This window comes from Zeugodacus cucurbitae, chromosome 5 (genome assembly GCF_028554725.1).
Source record: "Zeugodacus cucurbitae isolate PBARC_wt_2022May chromosome 5, idZeuCucr1.2, whole genome shotgun sequence".
Lineage (NCBI taxonomy): Eukaryota > Metazoa > Arthropoda > Insecta > Diptera > Tephritidae > Zeugodacus > Zeugodacus cucurbitae.
In genome coordinates, this window is record NC_071670.1 from 41,984,066 (window position 1) to 42,010,228 (window position 26,163).

Below are 26,163 nucleotides of genomic sequence, written 5' to 3' on the forward strand. Positions count from 1 at the left end.
ACAGTCGAGTTTATGTAACAGGAAGGGACTCCGATTTTTTATCTGGGCAAAAACAGTCTCGGCAGTATTCCTCAAAATTATTTATTTATAACGTTAGTCGCTCTCGAGAATCAAGAGAGAACTATAATCGACTATTAAAAGTTCAACATGTTAAATTCATACGATTTTCGGATTGACTTTCCAATGATAACCTTCACATCTGCCTGTCACAGCCTTGGTGGATCAAAAATACTGAGTTGCTTCCTTGAACTCAGGATAGAATAGTCAGAGAAAAGGGGAAAATCGGCACTAAAACAACAAAGGCTATATAACCTAAAACAACCACAATATATGATCACCAGGAACTACCAAGTCTTACCCCTATATTGGACCAAATCGGGTTTGCCTTCACTTACTTCCTACGCAGATGACATATGACGTCGGACACTGAAATTGATGACATGTGACATTGATAAAAGTGTACGACTACCTCTTGAACTTTCTCGCTCCTTCTTGCTTGGGTGTTTTCGCAGAAAAAAGTCCTTGGAGTCAAACCATAGCAAACGTAGAGCTATATACTCTATAATGTAAGTTGACCCTTGCGCAACTTCGATCTGGATATTGTACCAGGTTAAACTCCTACTTATCCAGACTGAACGCCGAACATACTCAACATATGTATGACCTACATGCAATGTGTCCCCGCGTAATACTCGTCACCGCTTTGCATGCCCAACGAACCCTACTCATCTAACACCCCTTTCCCTTTTGGTCCAACCCTGTCGAAACAGCACGTTTCCTGGGCCTCCCGTTAGATGACCTCGACGACAACTAGATTTAAACTTTCCGTTTCAGCAGAACATGATACAACAACAACAACCAAATCAATGTCATATGAATGCAAATAAAGATAACAAAGTTAAGATACATTTATATATGTCGCTTCCAGCGCAGATAAAAAATATATATATACTTAAGTAACGGGAATTTCCGCAATTAAAGTATATAAACATCATACAAATCAGTTTTGTGGTGTTGTAAAGTTATAGTTCTCTATAAACAGCATAAAATAGCAATAAAACTCGGCCCACGTTGCAGTCAGTATATATGTAAGTAGTTACACTTAGGTGTCAGTAGGAGTTTTCAAACAAAAGGGTCGCCTTGGTTACTTATGTACAAACATATATACACAACTATGTGTGTATGATTACATTTACATGTCATGTTTATTTCTTAATACACGCAACTGTCTAAAAGCGCTGCCGAAATAACAGAAAATAAACGCAAAATAATTATTTAAAATGTCCAATACAAAAACGCCAGCAAAATGCAGTGTGGAGGGTGAGCTAAAAGCACTTTTGACTAAACTTGATATATAAATGTGAAGAGAATATTTTTAATATGCATTTCCAGATATATCTTACAACGCCAATGTTTGGCTGCAAGCCGCTATGCTAATCAATGTTTATATGTCACTGATTTGGGGCATCATCTACGGTTGCTATATACTCTATAATGTAAGTGGGCTCATATAGTTGAAATTTTAGTATAAAAAGCTCTTTTTAACAATCTCTAATGTAAACAGTTAGCCGAGCTGCAGGACTTCTATGGCCGCTCCATCATATTCGCTTACATATTATGGGGAAACTTTAGTATAGTATCCCCCGATTTCAGGGTTAAAATAGGTATGGTTGGAAAGAGGACGATCTCCAGATTACGAATATATATAATAGTTGCCGCAGGAGACTTATAGTTTTCGAGATATTCGCATTTAAAGTTGAAAATTTCACAAATTTTATGTGGCGATATTTCGATTATTACTTAACTTTTAATTTATATAATACGCTTATTATACACTAACACTTCACTAAATTGTTTCCACATGCTTATTTTATATCAATTGGTTTAATATTTGCTTTAAATAAGCATTTTAATTTTTAAACAATTTTGTTTATATGCACAATAACCAGGTTGACAGATATCAAGTATTGCCATAACCAAACAAATGAAAATAAAAATAATAATCTTTCGCGTATTTCTTTTTTCTGCAATTGCGGCCTTCGGCCGCGCTTTTGAAAAATAACTCTGGTCCACCCAATATCATGGTTTTTCAAGAAACAGGAATAAATGTATTAAAAATCATGTAATTTTTTTATTAACTTTTATTCGTTTGTAAAATATGTAGATTTGGCAACACTTGATATCTGTCAACTGGTTATTGTGCATATAAACAAAATTGTTTAAAAATTAAAATGCTTATTTAAAGCAAATATTAAACCAATTGATATAAAATAAGTATGTGGAAACAATTTAGTGAAGTGTTAGTGTATAATAAGCGTATTATACAAATTAAAAGTTAAGTAATAATCGAAATATCGCCACATAAAATTTGTGAAATTTTCAACTTTAAATGCGAATATCTCGAAAACTATAAGTCTCCTGCGGCAACTATTATATATATTCGTAATCTGGAGATCGTCCTCTTTCCAACCATACCCATTTTAACTCTGAAATCGGGGGATACTATACTAAAGCCGACCCCATATTATCGTTGTTGGCGGAATTCTATCGTCTCCGAACGGGTTATAAAGGCAACTTGGGCGCAGAGGTACATATGTGTAGTAATATTTAATTATTAAATAATTTTATAACACGTAATTTCCTCTAATCCAGATCAGCGAGCTGAGCATCTTTCTAGTGACCACACCGTTAATACAACTACCGTTGCTCGCGTTTCTTTTTCTCGCCGTACGTGGCGACTGGACGCTCATCTATCTGCTGATTGAATTGTTATTTTGTTTAATGTTAATTGAATTGATTGCCGGCATGTGGGCGTGGCATATTTTTGCGAAACATCAAAATGATTTGCATAAATTGAAGCGACAAATCGCGTTGCAAATGCGTAATGTCAAGGAAGAAACTGAGAATACGGCAGGCACATGGAATGTGATATAGATATAATTTAAATACATAATTTTAAATTTAATTTAATTTAAAATAATTTCATTTAATTTATTCTAATTTTTATTTTGAAACACATTAACAAATGTTGTTGAATAAATAAATAAAATGGCAAAGTCACGCTTATAACAGAGAACAATTTGAATTATAATTATTTTAAACGCAATTATCGAGGCATAATTAGTATTATATAAGTGCTAGCAATATTTTTCAAATGCAGTAATAAATTAAAAATTAATAAATTAAAATAAAATTTTTACAAACATAAAATTCTTAAATATATATTATGCATAAAATCAAGTGAGCCACCACATAGAAACATATAAAATAGTTAAAACTGGCCTTAATTAAGCGCTAAGCGCGTTGTCATTGCAGCAGCCTCTCTGAATTGGAACTGGTACAGTATTTTAGAAAAATAAACAACAATAAAATAATGAAAAATAATAAAAAAAACACGTCGCCGCTGCGCATTGCTCACGCCTTCTTCACATCATCTAAATTGTATTGCTTCAGCAGCGCATCGATGCGATTCAAGTGGCTACGCATTGTTGGTAGAAATTTTTGCAATTCTTGCAGATTCTCATCGTGCGTCTCACCTTGACCGATCAGCTGTGAACGCGTTGGCACCCAATTGTAGATGATCTGCAATGTAAAATGAATTCAAAATGTAAAAGTACCGTTGATATACACATAACCTATTTAATATTTGTAATTGTATTTTTCCAGCTCACCACAACCTACTTAACCTACTTTTATGGTGCCTTGTACTATGAAACCGTGATAAGGCTTCAGCGTGCGCTCGTATGCATTCTGCAGATGCGGTTTCAGCACGTCCGCACATTGTGCATCGTGAAAGATGTTTTCGAAGAAGGTGCAAATCAATTGTAGACCACGTTTCAACCACAAAAGTGCGTCCGCAGCGAAATTGTTCACATTCACATTCAAAATGATCATATCCTCAAGGTAGACATATTTGATTTTGTCCATATTATAGACTTTTGTTAATTTCTGTAAAACATAGAAATTAATTTCAATGTAACAACAATAAGAAAAATAATAACATACCGTAATGTTGCCATTCATGTCACTTATCACAGGTGTAAATAGTTTGCCAAAGGACTCTGCAAGATATACATACCAATATACATGGTTGGCCGTGTGATTAATTTTTATATTTGTATATATACACCGTTATCAATATCAATTATACACATTAGTATGTTTGTAACGATTGAGATTAATATGTTTTTATTAAAGCAACAACAACAAGCAACTATTAAACACTTAATGAATCAATGAATGATAACGTGCAACGAACAGGTTAAAGCAGGAAACCCTTTCATTACTCATTTTATAGCGTAGGTACTTTTTATGATAATTTTGACGTACATATTATATCCGAATTGTTTGATCTATTAGTCACCAATTTTCAATTAATAAGCGTTTTTAAAGTGATTAAAATTTTTTTGTTGATATTTATGCATGAGTAAGCGTTTTTCAATGTTTATATATGATTTGGGAGATTTTAGATAAGGTTAGGTGCAGGTGATGGCGTAATGGTAATTGATATAAACATAATCATATAATAATTAAGTGTGTATACTAATGATTAGCCGAGTTTTACATGCTTTGTGCTATGTGTGTGTGTATGTTTTCATATTAAAAATTAAAAATCTTTTCGAATTTTAAGAAACAAACAAAGGGTTAAGTAATTTTAATTTTTTTAAATAGATAATGATAATTAAAAAGTCGATTTGAGTTAATAATGATGACCATCTATATAAAAAAAAAAATTAATTATCCAGCAATTTCAAAATTAGGTCAAAATACCAGGTCAAAGGTTAAAATGTTCCAGAAATGTTTAATAAAAAAGCAAGGTCAAATAGCATGTAATAAGAAATTCTTGTGTTAATGGGTAATAATGGAATTATTGTGTTAATATATAATATAAACTCTTTTATATGAGATAAGTAAATAATAAATTAAATGCAAATGAAACAACGATAACAACTACATACAATTGTAAAATGACAGTAACCATATAAAACATTATATTAATAATAAACAAGTAAGGCAATGCCAAGTTCGGGTGCAACCTAACATTTTATACTCTCGCAATTTATTAAATTAATTTTATTAAGCTAACATACTTTTACTTACAATTCAACGGGTCAAATTCAGCATAAAATCCAATAGAATAACGAAAATCATCATATAGAGTATATGAGGGCTGAGATAATTCCTGAACCGATTTCACTCAATTTCCAAAACTATATGCTCACTTAATTTTGCTAAGATATCTCACATATTAACCGATTTATAAGGTATTTTTGAAAAACCTATAATTAGGTATATGGGAGCTAGGGGAAGTTATTGCCCGATTTTAATCATTTTTGGTACAGAGACATACTATTAGAAGAAAAAAATTTCCTCTGAATTAAATTAAAATATCTGAGAGATTTGACGATATTTTCGGTGAAAAATTATCCTTAGGTACTGAGTTCTGCAAATTCATATCCGGGGCCTTGAAAAGTTATAGTCCAATTTGTACAATTTTTCCACAAGTGAAGCCACAGATGATATACAGTATTTGTATCAAATTTTATGCCACTATCTTCATTGGTTCCTAATGTATATATTATAAAGTGAAGGAATCAAATGGAATTCAAAATTGAGATATATGGGAAGTAGGCGTAGTTGTGAACCGATTTCGACCACTTTCCATCCGTGTCGTTAGGGTGTCAAGAGAAAATATGTATTATAGACCGAATTTCATTAAAATCTTTTTCGTTTTCAACCTAACCTTTGTATGGGAGGTGCTCGTGGTTATTATCCGATTATATAAATTTTTATGTGGAATGTTGGGAAGTGACTGCAGCTTTATTAGTTTATGGTATATTCACAAAAAACTTATTTATGGGCGGGGCCACACCCACTTGTCAAACGAAAATTAAATCTAGATATTCCCATTCCTATTGCGATAGACAGACAGACATCTGGATTTCAACTCGTCTTGTCACCCTGATCATTTTGATATATATATAACTCCATATTTAACTCGTTTAGTTTTAGGTGTTGCAAACAACCATTATGTGAACAAAACTACTCTCTTTAGCAACTTTGTTGCGAGTATAAAAAAAAATTTGTGACAAGGCTTGAAGGCTTAATGTAAGTGTTAAAAGCAAAATGCACATAGCAATAAATCTTCCAATAACTTCAAATCACTTTCGTGCAAACTAATAACTTAAATGGATATAGTAGTATATGTACATATGTATATGTTAAATGTGCGCTAAAAGTACAAAAATTCCATAGACAATAGCAGTAGCCAATAAGTGAAAATAAATCAATGCCGGATGAAGTAGTGGGAGTAGGTATACATATGCATATATACAGACAAACACATATTTGACATAAATTCAAATTGCTACATATATAATTTTACGCTCACTTACCAATTACAGTGACAATTTCTCTTGCAGACTCCAGAAATGCTTCGGTTTCCACTTTGTCTTCCGTGGCTGGCGGGAAGCCCTTCAATGCTTTAAATTGTATACGTGGAGTTGACATACTCGCAGTGTTTGTTACTAAATTGTTTATATGGATTTGGAGTTATTGGTTTATTTGTTGCTTTGGTTATTTCAAATTCAAATGATGTAAGTCTATATTTGTTTTGAATGCGCCAATTTATTTTTTAACCGTTTAACCGCTCACTATGATATCGTTTCGGCAGATCGCAGGCAACTATCAACATTGAAGTGCACGCGAAAAAAATCAAAACGTTCAATTTTGCGATTCGATTTCGCCTTAATGCGATTCGACTTATCTTATCAATTATTTAGTGATAACAACTAACACTGATAAATGCTGTAGTAGAAATCACCACTATTGTTGTGTTGTAAATAGCTCAGCAATTAATATGTTGGTCCGAAATGTTTGCAGTTTTGTTTATTTTGCATATCTTGTCAAGTATGAAATTTCAAAACTAGTCAGCGTTTAGAATTTGTTTGTTGCAATAACTTGAAAGTTCAAAATGCGGTGCAAATTCTGCTTAGTAAACAGCAAAGTCAGCTGATGATTAAGCTTGCGTTATTGTTGTTGTTTTAGTAGCTTACTAAACTATCGCTGATTAAGTCACTCTTTAAGCGTGTTAAAACTTTTTTTTTTTGTTTTTGTTTTTATTTTCAAACTGCTAACGTGGCTCGGCAATAACCTGCTTACGTGAGTGTGACTTTGACGACGTCAAGACGACAACTAACAAATGAGCTACGGTGTATTAAGCGCTAACACACAATTAACGCGTTTATTTATTGCTTCAAGGTTTCCAAAGAAAGTCTACTCTCTTGTTTTTGCGATTACTTTTGAGTGGAGCTACACTACACTACGGTTAAACCAACAACTATTTTTGTTGTAATTGTTGTACACAAACGTATTTTTATAGCACTGATTACTATTTTCGTGATATTTATACTTATATTGCTGTAAATGAGTGGGTAGGCTTGTGAGTATTGATATTGTGACGCTGATTAACGATTTGTTTACCATAAATTATTATATATATTTTTTTATTCATAATAACGCTTTCAAGGAACCGCTACAGTAATGTGCAAGCCACTGCACTTTTCTTCAATGTAAACAAATGCTGAATTCTTGCAAATTCATTTGAGTTTAGTTTTATGTTTATTTCGGTGACACATTCATTTTTGGACTGAAAAAGAAGAAATAAAAAATATTATAATTTATAAGTTTTTAGATGGTCGAAATTTAAAATTACTAAAAACTAAAAAACAAAAAACTATTAGAGCACATTTGAATTGAAATAAAAAATATAAATAATAATATTTAATATAAAAATATTATTTTTTTAATTTTTATATTAAATTAAATTATAACATTTTACTTCTTAAGGCATTACATACATATATATATTTTATTTTAAACGAAACTGTAGTTTTTCTCACATACATTTATTAAATTCCCAAAATAATTTAAATATTTTTTTTTAAATACAGTACTTACCATTTTCGAAACACAGTGCACACTTCAAATCTTAAAATAGTAATGTATAATATCAATGCTCGCACAAACGCTTCGCTGCGCCCGATCGTGTAAGCACGAACAAATAGTGATGCTTTTCGAGCGCTTGGAGTGCTTCCTTTGGCAAGTGGAATTTATAAATTTCGTCGGACTCTTGGTTAGACTGCGGCTCATACCAGTATTTTACCAAACTGTTGTCAACGCTACGCACCTCAATCAGACACAGTGGATTACCATGAGCTTCACTAAGCACACAGCCATTAATGGAATCATATTTTATAAGTGCACTATCCGTATGCTGCACAGCGGCAGGACCATGCGAATATCCAAACCATTTGTTATGTGCTAAAATAATTACACAATTTCGCGTAAAATAAAATGAGTCATTTGTCTTTTGTTCGTGATATTTTTCCAGAAATGTATTTGGGGTACGTTTGAGCTGTGTAACACGCGGACCCGCCACGGTTTGGGTACTTAATACCGGCGCTGGCACCTGTATGACACGCTCTGGAAGATTTTCAGTCAAATTGTCTATTGTAAAAACACGATTAATATAATCGAAACCATTGCCCATCACACCATCTTTCGTATGACCCAAGTCAAAGGTGTGTCCAATTTCATGCACCACAGCACCTAAAGTAGTTGCATAAACACCACCATATGTACGCCGATAGTTGCTGTCATCTGGTAGTTGTGTGAGATCAACCAATTTGTTGCTGCCAAAACATGCATTGATTTCATCGAAGCGCTGTGGCCATGCATATAAATATGCGGCACCGAAAAGCGCTAGACCACCACCACCCAGTGCGGCGTGGCCCTTTAAATGTTTGCGTATGTTTGTGTAAGAGAAATCTCCTGTTGCCGCTACTGCTGCACCATCGTATTTTGTACAACCGATGAATGCAACAAATTTCAATTTATCCTCACCACCCCAAGTGGTTGAGTTGAGTATTTCTTTGGCAAAATTTTGCCATAAACTTTCTTCAGACTGCTCCCACACTTCTTCACATGTTAAGCGTGTTTCAAATATTTTGCAATCGCTATTCAGGGTATAAGTACTTCTATCGTAACCAGCAGACCGCAACTGTTCGGCATATACGCACTGCACCAAGCGTAGATTCAAATTGATTTTTTCGCAATTTTCAAGCACTTGCGACGGTGTAGGCTGCTGATTGCAACATGTGATATACAATGATTGCAGACGATAGTCGGTTTTGCAGTAAGCGCTAGTTTCATACAAGATTTCACATTGACGCACAATGTTGCAGTAGCTAAACTTTAGTTGCAATGGTATACGCGTGTTGGCTGTCTCCACTTCAAGTTGACCGAAATCACAAAGTAGTTTGAACTGCCCAGTTCTGGAAATGTTTGATTGTAGCTGCAACTCCCACGTTGCGTCGCCTCGCTTGACTTGTAAATAAATTTGTTGTTCTCTACACTTGTTTGCCTGTCGCTTTTGACGAATGTGCCCCTTAATTAGTAGTAACGTGTGTTTTATAATTTCGCCGTTCTCTAGATTATCTAGTTCTATCTGAAGCACACCATCATCGCTAATCATTGCACCAGCAATTGGAAACTAATCAAGTGTCAATGCACTTGAGTTTTTTACTGATAACAAACGCGTTTTGCTACTTTGGTCGCGTCAGCTGAAAGTTGCAAGAAATGTAGGTGATCCAGCAATCAGCTGTTTGCGTAGTACATAAAGCCGTTTTGGTAATAAATACAATGATGTTGAAAAAAAAGGCATAAGCAGTTCTTTCGAATGCGTACATACATATACCTTAATATGTAATATGTACATATATCCAATCAGTACGAAAATTAGCACATTTCCGGCATATTTGCCCAAAAACCATTATAACGCAAAATAATATTATTTAGCAAAATAAAAATATTATGAAATATAGCAACATAACAACAACTATACAAATGTGTATAGAAGTATTGATACGAATTTTTAAATATACATACATATATGTAGTTTAAGCTACAATAAAAGCTCAGCATAATTAATAAGAATCGTTTATGTGTTTTGCTTTCTATCAATTGACCTCAAAAGCTTGCCTAAGAGATAAGATGCTGAAAAAATAATGACAATATATTCCATGAAACAGGTTTTTTACATAAACACAGCTTTAAATATTGGCTCAATTATGTAATGTAGTTATGGCCGATCTTCGGCTAATACGGGTTCAATGAACTTAATGAATCAACTTTTTTTGTTGAAAACACACGTCGTTACTTTTATTCCCACGTTTAACACTTTAAAACACAAGAACGTTCAGTATGAGTACAAAACAGTGTTATATTATTACGCAAAATATATAACCTAAAAATAATAGCCTGAGCTTTTTAACTATATTCTAAATCCGTGTATAAAAAATGTTCAAACTAGCTGTGTGCAGGCGCATTGTGGCTCTTTCGATACTCCATCAATTTATCGATATACTCATCATGATTCTTAAGCGAGGCTAATAATCCCTGATCATTGACTGGTGAACCATCTGGACCATAATCAATCAACTCATCCTTGAGATTCGTCATAACACCGCCCAAGGCATTTAAAATAGCATCTCCCGCACAAATGTCCCATTTCTTAATCTTCGTTGAATGTAAATACGCCGTGGCATTGTTGGATATTACTTGCAGGACTTTATAACCAGCGCCGGCAGCCGTTAAGATCTCCGACTTTTCACCGAAAACATTGCGTGTCAAATCTTTTACGCTACCAGCGTGAGAACGTGACACCGTTATAAGTGGATTTGAAGTATCTGGATTAACAGGGTGTATGGATGCTAAATATTCAGACATTGAACGATCCACCCAAGCCCATGCGGTTTGTCCTATAAACGGACTGTGTATAACACCGATTATAGGCTTTCCTCTCACTGCTACACACACCATGGTTGTGACGTATTGATAAAGTTTTTCTGTAAAAGTGTGCACTAATATAGCATCTACATAAAAAAACACTTATTTCGCATATGTGTACCTGTAAATTCTTGAGTTGCGTCTAGTGGATCAATCCATACTGTGATGTCTTTTATGTCAACCAATTCATTAGGCAGGTCGGCTGTTTCGTGTAGTACTGTTGGATCCAAATCGAAAGTGTTCACATTGCTGCAGCTCTCTTTATCTTCCTCAGAGTATATTTTTACGCGTGGGAAAATACGATGTAACCCTTCTTTCATCACACAATGAGAACGTCCATCCGCATCCGTGAACGGATCGTTCGCGCCCTCATCGGTTTTACCTTTACTACGTTCTCTTAAATCTCGCGATTGCGCCACGTCCAGCACTTCCATACCACCGCGTTGTGCTGCCTGTATGGCACCAATAAGCAGTTTGCGCAAATTCACTTTATTTTGATTGCGTAGCAATCCATATACAGCAGGTCGTTCATCCTGATGGAAATTTACGAAATACACTAGAATAAGTGTTATCGTGATGAGAGCAATGGCAGCGGGCACTCGATGGATATGTATCGTGCGCCCCATTTTTTCTCTTCGTTTCGTTTGGCTCATAGAATAACCCAATAATTTCTATGTGAGCAAGCTACCTCCACAGTTGTTGTGGAAAGGAAAGCTTATTTGATGTCGTGTCCAAGTCAAACTACACTTGCTGCTACCCGCAAACAAAAACAAATAAAATCAACAATTGTACTGTAAACAAACTGGAGCGTCATCTGACGTTAGAAATAATGACAATTACAACGTTGTTGGCAATGTCATTCTCCATATGTCATAGTTAATTGTGAATGTGTTCGGAAAAGAAGAAGCACAATATTAGCTGAGTATTTGACACGTCAATTGTATTTCCACAATACATGTTTTCTTGAAAATTATAAAATTAAATACAATTTGTGTATCCCAAAGAATATTTGAGTGTTTTCAATATTTGTGCACCGATTGTACAAAACATATTCATTTGAAAATTATACCTTCAATTAGTGCAGAAAAACTACTTGATAAATTTGTGTGACAAACATGGCGTTGGCCGAGGGACCTTGCTATACAATCATCAACTCGCCGGACATCGAGGTACCGAACGAGATGCAACTTAAACAAGACCTCGAGAAAGGCGATACCAATGTGAAAATCGAAACATTGAAAAAAGTTATACAGATGTTGTTGAACGGCGAACGACTATCGGGCCTGATAATGACTATCATCAGATTTGTGCTTCCGGTACAAAATCACCAAATCAAAAAACTATTACTCATCTTCTGGGAGATAGTGCCGAAAACCTCAGCCGATGGCAAACTTTTGCAAGAAATGATATTGGTGTGTGATGCATACCGCAAGGACTTGCAACACCCCAATGAATTTCTACGTGGCTCAACTCTACGTTTTCTATGTAAACTAAAAGAGCCCGAGCTTTTGGAGCCACTTATGCCGGCCATACGTGTGTGTCTGGAACATCGTCATTCTTATGTGCGACGAAATGCAGTTTTGGCCATTTTCACCATATACAAAAATTTCGATTGGTTAGTGCCCGATGGTCCAGAGTTGATTGCTAATTTCTTAGAAACTCAACAGGATATGTCTTGCAAGCGTAATGCTTTTTTGATGCTGCTGCATGCCGATCAAGAACGTGCACTCAACTATCTGGCTTCTTGCATTGATCAAGTAAACAACTTTGGTGATATTCTGCAACTGGTCATTGTGGAGCTCATCTACAAAGTTTGCCATGCCAATCCATCGGAACGTTCACGTTTCATACGTTGTATTTACAACTTGCTTAACTCATCATCAAATGCTGTGCGTTATGAAGCGGCTGGCACACTCATTACACTCTCATCTGCACCGACCGCTATACGTGCTGCAGCTAGTTGCTACATTGAGTTGATTGTCGGTGATAGCGATAATAATGTCAAACTGATTGTATTGGATCGTTTAATTGCGATGAAAGAAAATGAGAATATGGAGAAAGTGATGCAAGATTTAGTAATGGATATACTACGTGTACTGGCCGCACCAGACATCGAAGTGCGTCGTAAGACATTGGCACTTGCCATGGACCTGGTCTCCTCACGCAATATTGAGGAAATGGTGCTTGTGCTAAAGAAAGAAGTTTCCAAAACTCACAATGTTGAGCATGAAGACACTGGCAAATATCGTCAATTGCTTGTACGCACATTACACTCTTGCTCCATTAAGTTCCCCGATGTGGCCGCAAATGTAATACCCGTGCTGGTTGAATTCCTTTCCGATACAAATGAATTTGCTGCCGCCGATGTATTGATTTTCATACGTGAAGCTATACAGAAATTCCCCTCACTGCGTGCGCTGATCATTGAGCGTTTAATCGAAGCATTCCCACAAATAAAATCGTCGAAAATACATCGTGCAGCTGTTTGGATATTGGGTGAATATGTAGACAACAAAGAGCAGATACTTGAGGTAACCGAAACCATAATACAAACTTTGGGCGATATACCAATGGTGGAAGCCGAGCAGAAACGTCTAGCGGGTGAGCAGACAGATGAGGGACAGAAAACCACTGAGACCAATACGGCTTCGGCGGGCAATAAAGTCACCTCGGATGGTACATATGCCACGCAAAGCGCATTCAGCTTGGCGCCGTAAGTAGAAATTTCTTGTAGTCATTAAATAAGAACATTAAATTAATTTATTTCACCTCTACAGTGTCGCTAAGAAGGAGAAACGTCCACCACTACGTCAATATTTAATGGATGGTGATTTCTTTATTGGCGCTGCACTCTCAGCTACACTTACTAAACTGGCACTACGTTATGCCGAGTTGGAAGCTGATGTGGTTAGTAATTGTATAAAATTATTTAACTAAGCAAAACTAAATACACTCTCTATCCACATACAGCGTCAACAAAATCGTTTAACTACCCAAGTTATGCTCATTATGAGTTCCATTTTGCATCTGGGCAAATCAGGTTTCCCCACCAAACCCATCACCAATGATGACATCGATCGCATCTTCATTTGTTTGCGCACGCTGAGTGAACGCACCAAAGAGGCCGTTGAAGTATTCCAACATTATTGCCGCGACGCACTCGGCAAAATGCTTGATGCCCAACATGAGGAGGATCAACGTATTTTGAAAGAGAAACAACGCGCCGCCGCCAAGGTACAGCCTGATGATCCCGTGGCATTTGCACAACTCTCTAATGGGCGTGACAATCAATTGGGCGAGAATGTGTTTGAAACTAGTTTGAATCAAGCTTTGGCCGGCACTAAGTCGACCAATTTGAGCGACATCACTTCGCCCAATAACAAACTCAATAAGGTAACACAATTGACCGGCTTCTCTGATCCCGTCTACGCTGAGGCTTATGTAAATGTCAATCAGTATGACATCGTTTTGGATGTGTTGATTGTGAATCAAACAAGTAAGTGCTAAAATGTTTGTTGGAAAATGAATTGCGCTCATAAGAAATCTATTTCTCTCGCAGACGACACGCTACAAAATTGCACGCTCGAATTGGCAACTTTGGGTGATTTGAAATTGGTTGAACGTCCACATCCAGTGGTATTGGCGCCACATGATTTCTGCAACATAAAGGCAAATGTGAAGGTTTCGTCCACAGAGAATGGCATCATTTTCGGCAATATCGGTGGGTATAACTTTCAATTGACTTTTGTTTGCTTTAGTTAATTTATTATTCTTTTTTGTTGCAGTTTACGACACAAGCATCAATACAAATGTTGTTGTGCTGAACACCATACATATTGACATTATGGATTATATAATACCCGCTTCTTGCACTGACACAGAATTCAGACAAATGTGGCAAGATTTCGAATGGGAGAATAAGGTACGCCGTTTTTGCACTATATTTTGCTTTCTTCAAATAATTTGTATTTTTTCTGCAAATTTCATTAGGTAACTGTAAATACCACATTCACCGATTTGCATGAATATTTGAAACACTTGTTGAAGAGTACCAATATGAAATGTTTGACACCAGAGAAGGCGCTCAGCGGTCAATGCGGCTTTATGGCTGCCAATATGTATGCGAAGTGAGTATAAACAACAGTGGCCTTGAAACATATAGAAATCATTGCTTATATATATTTTTTTCTTCAGATCAATCTTTGGCGAAAACGCGCTTGCCAACCTTAGCATTGAGAAACCCGTGGACGATCCCGATTCCAAGGTGACCGGTCATATACGCATACGTGCTAAAAGCCAGGTACTATTTTACAAGCTTACAAGAAAAAATACAAAAAAAAAACTTTAACCGAAATATTTGCAATTGCAGGGCATGGCTCTAAGCTTAGGCGATAAGATCAGTTCATCACAGAAACAGTCAGTGCAGGCCGCTTAAATGCTGACAGACAGACAGAAGTATGAACTCTTAGTGTATTAATTGTAACCGTTTACGAAATTCATCATTTCAAATTTAAAGAATTATTGTGTGTGTGGGTGTAAACTCTCTTTCATATTGTTTAATTATATTTGATTTCTTTGTGTTGCCCAAAATTGCATATACATACATACATATATTCGCACACAAAGTACATTCTACGTATCTATATGTATGTAAAACCATTATTTGTTAGTTTATCATTGCTAAAAGATTTACGAAAAGCTTATAATTCCAGCTATTTAATAGAATAAAAAGCATTGCTTTACTTTATGTACGAGAAATATATAAATATAAATACTGCATACACCATACACCGATTAAAAATATAAATATTAGAAAGAAACAAAAATATGGGGTTTTCAGAGAATTAAGTGGTTTATGTTGTCATAGAAGATGAAGAAATTGGTTTTTAATATAGTCGGTTCTAGGTTATCGTGAAGACCTACTTTATACACGAGAGAAACCAGAAATGTGTTGCATTTCACAACTATATATATGTATATATATATATATATATATATATGTATATATATATATATATATATATATATGTATATATATATATATATATATATATGTACAGTTATGTGACCTACGGTATATTGTGGCCCTCCCAAAAATTATAAAATACATAGAATGTCTTCTATCATTCTCCCCACATTCAGTCTCAGCATTAAGGGCATTGTACAAGGGATCCTAACTAAATTCTAAACTTGAGTCAAAGACTTTTGAATATCAGCTATCGTTTATCTACTCTGCCAACGTCATTTCCTTCACATTAACTCAAGGAATTGCGATTAACTCTCCTCCCTACTTCGTAAGCACTTTGGGATCTAACTCTCAATTCTAATGTGATCGGATAGGTTATTAAGATCACCTTGGGGTCTAACTCTTAATTCAAACATCATCGAAGAAGTTATAAAGATCCTTCTTATAGCTAAAGTTTTAGACTTCTAACAGAGAAGTAGCATGGAAGATCGAAGTTTTAGCTATTTATATATTTTTTGATATATTGTGACTAGAACTGCGCAACTTCGTTCTGGATATTGTAGCAGACTAAACTCCTACCTATCCAGATTAGACCTTGACATACTCAACATATGTGCTGTATGCAAAGAGTCCCCGCATGACACTAACCACCACTTTGCATGTCCCCTTAACCCTACTCATCTAACAACCGATCCTATCGAAGCAGCTCGTTTCCTGGGCCTCCCGTTAGATGACTTCGATGACAATTAGGCTAGGCTTGTCGTTTCAGGCAGGCCTGGGTAACCGCTACAACAACAACAACAACGCATATTGTGCACTGGTATAAAAATATAAACTTAAGCTTTTTATATAAAAATGCATTTTTTTTTAATTTAAACTTCAATAAATCAAGTTTTTAAGGCCCCTTTCCATACAACGCACTTGTTGATTGGGAATTTATTATAATACCTATCACCACCAGTGTAAATAATCTATTACAAAAATTAGTTGTTTAAAAAATACAAAGCAACTCTGGTTACAAACACAGCTGTTTGAATGCAGAAAAAAACTATTCAAATGAATGCGATCGCTCTGCTCCACTGTGTAAGAAATAACACCAAGAAATGGCTCCAACTGCCAGTTTCTTATGTGGGGAAAGTGGAGCAGTCATATTTCAGTCAGCGTTAAGGCAACTACTTCAAATAAATAATTGTGCTTGCACTATAAGTGGTTAAAAATAATATTTTGGTATTTAAAAATGTTTGTGGAAACATGTATTGCACCTGTAAACATTGCGCTAATCAAATATTGTAAGTTAACTTTCACTATTTACTACACACTTATGTATATAAGCAATTAAAAGTTGTTTAAATCTTATTGTACTTGAAGGGGGCAAGCGGGATGAGGAACTCATATTACCCATCAACGATTCGCTGAGCGCGACCCTTAGCACCGACGATGTAATTTGCATTTGTATATTTGTTATTTATTCATAAATGTGAATATTTAAGGCAACCTTTTGTTATGCTCATTTGTGTATTTTAGATGTGCGCAAAGACAACAGCCGCTGCAGCAGCTTCCTTTGCAGATAACGTTATGTGGTTGAATGGTGAAGAGGTGCCATTTGAGCAGAATCCACGTTTGATGCGTTGTTTGAAGGAGCGTAAGTGGAATTACGATATATTATGTCCAACAAACTTTAAATTAAAATATTTTAGTACAACAACTTGCGATTGCTAAAGGAAATCTAAAGTTCCCCATAGAGTGGAAGCTACACATAGCATCACGTAATAATTTTCCGACTGCTGCGGGTTTGGCATCAAGCGCAGCTGGTTACGCTTGTCTAGTATATACACTAGCGCAGCTGTATGGCGTTGAAAGTGAAGAATTAACGGCGATTGCACGCCAAGGTAGCGGTTCTGCATGTCGCAGCTTACACGGTGGTTTTGTACGTTGGCACATGGGTACAGATCATGATGGTACTGATTCAGTAGCATTGCCCATTGTACCGGCGGAACATTGGCAGGACTTTCATATACTTATATTGGTGGTAAACGATTCGCGTAAGAAGACCAGCTCGACCGTCGGTATGAAACGTTGTGTTGAAACATCTGATTTGTTAAAATACCGCGCACAGCATTGCGTACCACAGCGTATAGCTGCAATAACCGATGCAATCAAACAACATGATTTCCCCAAATTGGCAGAGATTACTATGCGTGATACGAATCAGTTTCATGCTATTGCCTTGGACACATTTCCACCATGTGTATACATGAATGATGTGTCACATGCAATTGTGGAATTTGTTCACGCTTTCAACAAAGCAGCGGGAGAAGTAAAGTTGGCTTACTCTTTTGATGCCGGGCCAAATGCTTGCCTTTTTCTTTTGGAAAAAGATGTCAGCACTGCACTGGCGGCAATACAAACTAGTTTTCCAAATGATGCAGGCGAGAGTGTGGAATACGTTAAGGGTATACCAATAAAGTGTGTAGAGGTGGGTAAAAATTATTTGAATTTATGAAGAATAATGCTTATTTGTAATAAATATATATTTATTTTTAGATCAACGCTTTTAGTGGTGATTTGCCAAAACATGACAAGAATCTTTTTAAATACATAATCCATACAAGAATTGGAACTGGACCACAACGTCTCGATAAAAGCCAAAGCCTTTTGAATATTAGTACTGGTTTACCATTTGAAAATTGAAAGAAAATGCCTTACCCCAAATGTATTTAAGTCTTAAGCAGAATAATGTAAATGTTGTGATTGCAGAGGAGCTTATACTGTATATCAATAAATAAAAAACTAATTTAAATTTTATAATAACATTTGATGGGATATACTATTTGGTTTTAAAGTATTGGATGCAAAGTAATACAAAAATGTTTAATTTGCTTTAAAATCTTTTACTAATTTATAAAATCGATTTTATAATATATATTGAACCGATTTTGTATATTTCGCAACTATTCGCTAAAGAGATTTTATAAAAATTGATTCAAAAAATTAATTTTATAATGTACATGGTGTTTCGACAACCCTATTTCCCTATATCACTCCATCTACTTTCGCCGTTTTGTTTTCATTTACCAATCGTATTCCAATTATGCACATCAGCTGATTGGGAGCCACCAGATCAAAAACTGATAAGCGCAAGATGGAATTCTTAATGAATGAATTATTAATTAATGTAAAACATTTGGAAAAGGCTTTAAATAAATGAGGTTAAATATACATTGACTGCATTATAACTGTACTATATTATTTTTGAGTAATATTTTATGAAATAAAGTGCAGCTATTTTATTACATTTTTATTTCCCTGAAAGTATGGCAACGCCCAACATCTTTGCACACATGCACACAAACGTGAGCTTGAAAACTTATTCGTTCGTGTCATTATTTAGTTGAACGGGAATAAAACAGAAAATATTAAATTTCTTGAACATAGACCTTTTGTAGGACGGAATTCGTAATAAAAAGTGGAAAATTACTTAAAAATTTATTGTGTTTTACGTTGGCAGGAGTAGTAAAGAAGGATGTGCTATTGGTAATGAATTAAAAAGTGTTGAAAAAATAATATTGTAGAAAATCAGAAGTTTTACAAAATGACGAGTTAGCAAGTGACGACGAAGGCAAATGCCAACGCTAGCGTTGACACCAACGGATAGCTAGCCAACGCTGGCGTGCATATGACAATAGCATTGGCAGTGGCAGTGGCAGCAGCGTGTGATTTGTGTTGTTTAATTATTGCCTAGCCGCTTGTATAATGAAACAAGCTGCAACGATGCCGTAGAATGCAGCAGCCAAAAAAAAAAAAAAAATACAAAAACAAAGTAAAATAAGTGAAGGTGTACGTGCGCGGTGTATCGCGGTGTCCGAGACATCGGAGAATGTGAATGATCTACAAGCAAACAGTGGTCTCATAGACTACATATTCATAGAAGGGAAATACTATTCAAGACAACGCAACGATACATTTTCTTAACAGATTCCAGACTGATGTGTTGCAAAATGAACACAAATATGTATGTTCTAGATCTTGTTTGAATAATCGTCGTTTAAAGGAATGGCTTAAATGTGATAATGTAGTATACGGCTAATCTGATTTAATACTCTAACATATTATAATTCATATCGCGGAGCTATGTACATGTACTATAAGTTATCTCTGCTTATAAGCTTAATCTTTTTGCAATTGTTCCAAATCAAACTGGGAGGCATCAAGCAGAAATATACTTTACTCATCCCAGTTTTCATATGCCCATATATGCATATATTTGAGAAATGTTTATTTTCCAGTCTACTCTAGTCCCAATTGTTTTGCAATTGTAAAGTTTATTCGAACAATCAGAGAAAACTAAAAAACGAGGAAAAAGGCAACAATGCTAACTTGACTCAATACGTACTGACGGTCAGGTTCAAGTTCCAGTTATGGTATTTCTAACTTGAATATTTTCACATTTGTATATATGTACACATATTTGTGTGTTTTTGTACATAAAAATATTTACGTATCTAACAAATAATGCCGCCAGTCAATTGGCAGTTAACCCTTTTCGACATGTACTTTTTCCCTCTCCCCACTCAAGTAAACAAGTATAACTATCATTTGTAAGTAAGTATGTATGTACATTTATCTTGTTTTCATTTCAGTTTGGAGCATTACGTTTACGCGTATTATGTAGTAGTAAAATATAAATGTCTAAAAACTAACCGGTGCACGCTTTAAAAGCGTTTGTACTATAAGCATCTCGTTTTAGAAAATTGAGATTCAAAATTTTAGATACACGATAAAAGCATGAATTTAGAAAGTAACCACGCAATAATGTATATTGTTATGACAGTATACTATGTATTCAAGAACAATTCAATTGCTCCATTTAAATATGATGTTGAACTTCCAATGTGGGTTGCAAAAATTTAAAAGCATATATATGTACATATGTATGCTTGTTAATTGTATATTGATGTACAATTGTAGTTTAAAATTATTTATACATTGCTCAATATAACCACTTATTCACTCTTATATTTTGAGAGTTCTTCGCCAATTGGATAAGCAAATAATGACGTGTTCCCAAACCGTTCAAAACCCCAATGTACATAAGTACATACATATGTATGTATGCTAATCCTCTACTGGCTATGGTTGGGTTGGTATTCCGATTGTTGCTTTTTGTTTTATGTTGTTTGTTGGTTTAACCACAAACAGCAGTCGAAAAATGCTCAGTGTTGGTAAGCATTTCTGGGTTACGAGGGGTGATAACAATAGAATAAGTGTGAAAAAAATTAGAATTCAAATTTGTGTTTACATTGAATTTTGCGAGTTTTATCGCCTTGGAAAAGCTTTTTTTCGTTTTTGGTTTTCTTGTCAGCAAAGCATGGTCTACATAAGTGTGTGCTTTGGTGGTTAAATTGTTCATATATTGTCGTTTTGTAGGTTTGTAAATGTGTATATAGTTCAATTCGTACGATTCTAGAGAAACAGATAATGTATGAAATTATGTATGTAATTATGTATAACATTTGTAAAAATATGAACAATTTTTATTATTTGTTAATTGTAATGATTGATGTTTGATTTTATAAAAAACTAATTATATAGATAGATATTGAATTTAGGTATTAGAATTGTTCCAGTAATGTGTACAATTGTGTTCAAAATTATAATAGTGCGTGTTTTAGAGTCTTATTATAGAAATTGGAAAAGATACGAAATATATAATGGATAGATGAAAGTAAAGTCGTTCCTTTTGAAGGCACAGGTTCACGACAGTTTATTTGGGCTTGTCTTTTATTTTTATGGTGCTGGGCCCATACATATATTGTATCTACACTGTCATGGATCAACATGTCTACGTTGAAATTTTGAGTAGCACAACCTCATACTGAATACGAAATGACTCTGAAATGGGTCTTCCAGCAGGATAATGGCCCGAACATACAAGTCGACTAGCTAAGGAGTGGTTTCGTATCAAAGGGATTAAGGTCATCCTTTGGCCTGTGCAATGGTCAATTCCATAGATAACCTACGGTGTGATATTCAGAAAAGCAATAATCGCAAACTTTGGGTAATAGTGAGAGATTTTTGGGAAGAAATACCTAAAACCCGTTATGAAGGCATAGTCAACTCAATGCCGAGCCCCTGTAAGCCAGATTTATATAATAGAGGCCTTTCGATCAAATATTCATTGTATCTATACATAATTTTTAGAATTACCTATGTTTCAGACACTTTTTTAAAACAGATGTGAAGTTTTATTATCGTTATTGAAAAATTTTGCGGTTTTATATTAATAAAAGTCATATCTATAATATAAAAATGAATCGCAAAATGTGTTGCTAAGCGCATAACTCGAGAACCGCTGAACCAATTTCGCAAATTTTTTGTTTAGAATGTTTTTAGAGGTACCGGGATGGTTCTTACGGAGAGAATATTTAGAAAAATTGCTTGAAAAAGTCTTAAATCCACAATTTCCCTAATCACCCATACAAACAATTTGTGTCGTTAGTCTCGAAAAAGTCGAGAAGGGCCAAACCGATCTGGCTAATTTTAGTTTTGAAATATTTATGAAAGCCCAGGGAAGGATTAGAAAGTAAGTATACATCGAAAAATAGTGAGGAAGATAACAAGAAGATGATTTTATTTGAATTGACAACAAAATTAGAAAAAAAAACAAAACAAAAAATAATAATATTTTGAAAGTTGTCATTGTTTCTTTGTTAAAATATTTTTATCATTGTTCAATTGTATAAGGCTGTGTCGATAGCCCAAAAAAATGTGTAACAAGTAGGGAAAGGCAACCGAACATTTTATACTCTCGCAATTTATTGATGTAATTTTATTGCACACAATTTGAAATCAAGTCCAATAGAATAACGAAAATCAGCATATGTAGTACATGAGGGTTATGGTAATTCCTGAACCGATTTCAATCATTTTCAACGCCCAATTATAATGGGAATAGGGGCAACTTGGCACCTGTTAGTAGGCAGACAAACGGCAATTCGGCCTTGAAATTACTCCTAAATTTGCAAATCAACGAAACATCAGTCTGCAAAATCGCCAAACAAAAAAGAGCTATAAAGAAGATTTTCCAGATATTCAAGTCGCTGGAGGTACTGCACAGGACTTTAAAAGATTTACGCGACAACGAAAATATTTTTGGTGAAGCCATGATTCTGTTGGCAGGTGATTTTCGCCAGACTATTCCTGGATCAACTGCTGCTAATCACATTCCTAAAATCATCTAATTTGTTGCGACATATAAAGAATCGCCTATTAACAACTAACATATGAGTGTTTTTCCAACAATATCATACTGCGATTGTAGAAATAGTTGAACATGGATGGTAGCGACGCAGTTCACACCTCGATGGATTAATAACATTTTTAACGGGTTTCTGTCACTTCATGGCCAAGAGGAACTTATTCATCGTCCTGACATGAAACCATAATATAATATACATAAATGGCTGTTTGAATGACCTATATTGCTGGTAAAAAAATAACGATCTGTTTGATCTTAATGCGACATTTTAGAATTTCGTTAAAGGAGATTTGACACAGCTACAAACCAGGATGACGTATTCAATTATCGCACAGACTATTTTAAATTGCTGGACTATCCCCACTCACTTGCAATTAAAAGTAGTGTGAGTTGTCATCATGCTGCGTAACATAAATCAACATCAAACTTTGCAAAAGAACAAGACTGGCTGTGAAGATGGTAATCAATATCGTCACCAAAGCCAAGATAAAGCCAACTATGAAATTTGGTAATTTGTTACTTTCTCCAATATACAATTAAAAAAATTAAAGTTTAACAAATTATGATGATTTAAGCTTAACACAGATCTACAATAATGTCTATTACCAATCATTTTAACATTTATCGGCTATAACGTTTTCGTCTTTATAAGTAAGAAATTTTTCTCTGCATTGAAAGATTTACTAATTTAATGTATACCTTAGCCACAAAAACGTGTGGCCGGGTCTGCTAGTAATATATAAAATTAATGTTTCTGTTGTGTTCGTACTCAATTTCAACACAAAAACAAAAAAATTAATAAACTTTTTATAAGAAATTCTAATATTGAATATATTCTTAGCACTATTATTATTTTGAACACAGCTGTATGTAAATTAATGCGTTGTATTATATTTATATGAATGTACGGTCATAGTTATGTTTAAGTCAGGTCATGAGACCGGAATGGGAACTGATTTGTAGGCACCCGAGGCCTGAATTGGACGATAATAAAATCCCCAGTTACTATGATTGAAATAAACGTCGTAAATACGACATACCTTTACCCTGCTTTCTGAATAGACAGAGAACATATTTTAGTCATATCACCCATAACCAAGGTACATAATAAGTTTCAAACGTTTTATATCTCTTGGTAAGCTAAGCTTTTTTTTAACAAGCTTTCGTTTAAATTCCGTTATAAACTGCCGTATTTGAATGGAAAACGAACATGAATCATATGTCAACTGAAAATAACGTTAAATTTATTAACTCAATCCCTTTTGTAATTTACTTATCCAATTGGGACTTTGGGTATTCCCAACTTTTTGGCATGATTTGGTTTGCAAACTTCTAGCGGTTACAAATAATGTATTTAGGAGATTCGTACAGATAAAAACAAGGAATCAAATTCGTGTGGCATCCGATGCATTTGTAAAATTATATTTTTATACTAAATCTGTGTTTATAAATGTATGGGTATTTCTTTGTTCACCATTGTATGAATGAAAAATGTAATATACTGATTTATTCTAAACACACATTCGTACGAACACAACTATATAAGGTAAAATATCGTTTTATTATATACAGCAGTTATATATGTACATACATATGAGTGTAAATATGTAATATTATTAAATATTATTAAATATTATTGAATATTAAAGTCACGAAACAAAATTTCGTTACAATTTAAGTTCGATTGCCTCATTAATATAAATAATACTATATATGTATATACATAAATACATTGATTTTATATAAACAGTTCTGTACATACATCCATATACATATGTATATAAAAAATGAATTACTCTCTTTGAGAACTTGCTTAAAGCTTACACCAATAAGGTGGGGGTTTTTACAGAGGGGTGCTCTTGATTGTTTTGAAATTTTTGTTTGAAGCGTGTACTTAGCGATTCATGAGACGTCAATTCCGAATGCATTTAAATGCAGAGTATACATATGTATGTGCATATTGCATGTGCGCTTAGCTTTTTCTCGCGCTCAAGCACGATCACAACGTCGATAGCTGCAGCTTGGCTTCTCAAAATTCATACTCGTATCAATTGTTGAGGCTTGTTAATATATAAAAATATAACATTACATACATACATACTTGTGTATGCATGCACTTACTTTTGTGTTACGAACATTTGCAGGCAAAAATTGTTTGTACACAACCACACACATATGCACATACATACAGATAAATGTGTAGTACACATACAAAAGTATGTAAATATTGAAATACGTACAGGTATCTTTGGTAATTATTTTCGTTTTTTTTTTTTTGTTTTTGCTTTTTGCAATATTTGTGCGCGTGCATATACAACGACATACCGGCTGCTCGCAGTACACCGTCAGTCAGCAGATAACAAACAAGACAGTCGAACGAACAACGCTCGCAAACGAGTGAATACGGAACAATTTGTGGTTTAAATCAGTTTTATGTATTTTCTTTGTACTTTTTCATACAATTATGTATTTTCCGATTTGAACTTCACGCATTAAAAAAACCAAAAAAAAAAACGCAAATATTGCACACGAATAAATGCAGTAATTTGTTGTAGATTTTTTTGTGATCTACTAACTCTAACAGCAAGCGAAAAGCGCTGCTGCTTATAGCGTTCAAACCTTCAGCCAGCGTTCAAGTTTACGCTATTAAAGCACGCTCTAAGCTGCTGTTAGCAGGAGAAATAAAACAAAATCACACGCAACGCAAGTCACAGCCAGTGAGCGAGCGTCGAAGGACCAACGGCAGGCATTAAGGTCAACTGGTCGCCAAGTGTACAGTACAGCGAGTCAGTGTCAACGTACATATTTGTCATTTTGTGAAATTTCAATTTTATCACATTACTTTTTAATTAATTGCATTTGCAAGGAATACGAAAAACAAAAACAATAACCAACAAAAAAATTGATAATTGTATACTTTATCTTTACAGGTAGACGTTGTCAACTCCGTTTCATTCTTATTAGCATTCTACATATTTATTGTTATCAATATTTGTTTGTCGCAGTTGTTGTCGTTGTTGTTTTTTTTTTGGAAAATAACACACAACTAACTAACAAGCAAACACCCACACACCGCACACTACATTTGAAG

General features: G+C 34.7%; 6 protein-coding genes across 6 annotated transcripts; 3 read left to right on the forward strand and 3 right to left on the reverse strand.

Annotated features, from left to right (window-relative positions):
- Positions 1 to 1,041: 1,041 nt before the first annotated feature.
- LOC105216221 (transmembrane protein 17) lies at positions 1,042 to 3,195 on the forward strand. Its single transcript, XM_011190606.3, has 5 exons — positions 1,042 to 1,320; positions 1,393 to 1,496; positions 1,565 to 1,611; positions 2,521 to 2,587; positions 2,653 to 3,195. Exons 1-5 carry the CDS (start codon positions 1,281 to 1,283, stop codon positions 2,932 to 2,934), a joined length of 540 nt encoding a protein of 179 aa, XP_011188908.2. The 5' UTR covers positions 1,042 to 1,280; the 3' UTR covers positions 2,935 to 3,195.
- A 5-nt stretch (positions 3,196 to 3,200) lies between these two features.
- LOC105216192 (glycolipid transfer protein) lies at positions 3,201 to 7,185 on the reverse strand. The gene is made up of 4 exons (XM_011190575.3): positions 6,396 to 7,185; positions 4,006 to 4,061; positions 3,691 to 3,948; positions 3,201 to 3,582 (listed from the first exon to the last, which is right to left on the reverse strand). The coding sequence occupies exons 1-4, from the start codon at positions 6,508 to 6,510 to the stop codon at positions 3,415 to 3,417; spliced, it is 597 nt and encodes a 198-aa protein (XP_011188877.1). The 5' UTR covers positions 6,511 to 7,185; the 3' UTR covers positions 3,201 to 3,414.
- LOC105216191 (uncharacterized) lies at positions 7,135 to 9,801 on the reverse strand. Its single transcript, XM_011190574.3, has 2 exons — positions 7,960 to 9,801; positions 7,135 to 7,648 (listed from the first exon to the last, which is right to left on the reverse strand). Exon 1 carries the CDS (start codon positions 9,533 to 9,535, stop codon positions 8,012 to 8,014), a length of 1,524 nt encoding a protein of 507 aa, XP_011188876.2. The 5' UTR covers positions 9,536 to 9,801; the 3' UTR covers positions 7,135 to 7,648; positions 7,960 to 8,011.
- A 456-nt stretch (positions 9,802 to 10,257) lies between these two features.
- LOC105216190 (putative inositol monophosphatase 3) lies at positions 10,258 to 11,649 on the reverse strand. The gene is made up of 2 exons (XM_011190573.3): positions 10,970 to 11,649; positions 10,258 to 10,907 (listed from the first exon to the last, which is right to left on the reverse strand). The coding sequence occupies exons 1-2, from the start codon at positions 11,499 to 11,501 to the stop codon at positions 10,369 to 10,371; spliced, it is 1,071 nt and encodes a 356-aa protein (XP_011188875.2). The 5' UTR covers positions 11,502 to 11,649; the 3' UTR covers positions 10,258 to 10,368.
- Positions 11,650 to 11,764: 115 nt separating this feature from the next.
- Positions 11,765 to 15,636, forward strand: LOC105216189 (coatomer subunit beta). Its single transcript, XM_011190572.3, has 8 exons — positions 11,765 to 13,561; positions 13,626 to 13,755; positions 13,819 to 14,344; positions 14,408 to 14,569; positions 14,634 to 14,770; positions 14,839 to 14,975; positions 15,043 to 15,148; positions 15,218 to 15,636. The coding sequence occupies exons 1-8, from the start codon at positions 11,964 to 11,966 to the stop codon at positions 15,281 to 15,283; spliced, it is 2,862 nt and encodes a 953-aa protein (XP_011188874.2). The 5' UTR covers positions 11,765 to 11,963; the 3' UTR covers positions 15,284 to 15,636.
- A 1,228-nt stretch (positions 15,637 to 16,864) lies between these two features.
- On the forward strand, positions 16,865 to 26,118 carry LOC105216188 (diphosphomevalonate decarboxylase). The gene is made up of 6 exons (XM_011190570.3): positions 16,865 to 17,103; positions 17,183 to 17,253; positions 17,339 to 17,456; positions 17,512 to 18,290; positions 18,359 to 19,348; positions 26,003 to 26,118. The coding sequence occupies exons 1-5, from the start codon at positions 17,052 to 17,054 to the stop codon at positions 18,503 to 18,505; spliced, it is 1,167 nt and encodes a 388-aa protein (XP_011188872.2). The 5' UTR covers positions 16,865 to 17,051; the 3' UTR covers positions 18,506 to 19,348; positions 26,003 to 26,118.
- The last annotated feature ends 45 nt before the right edge of the window (positions 26,119 to 26,163 follow it).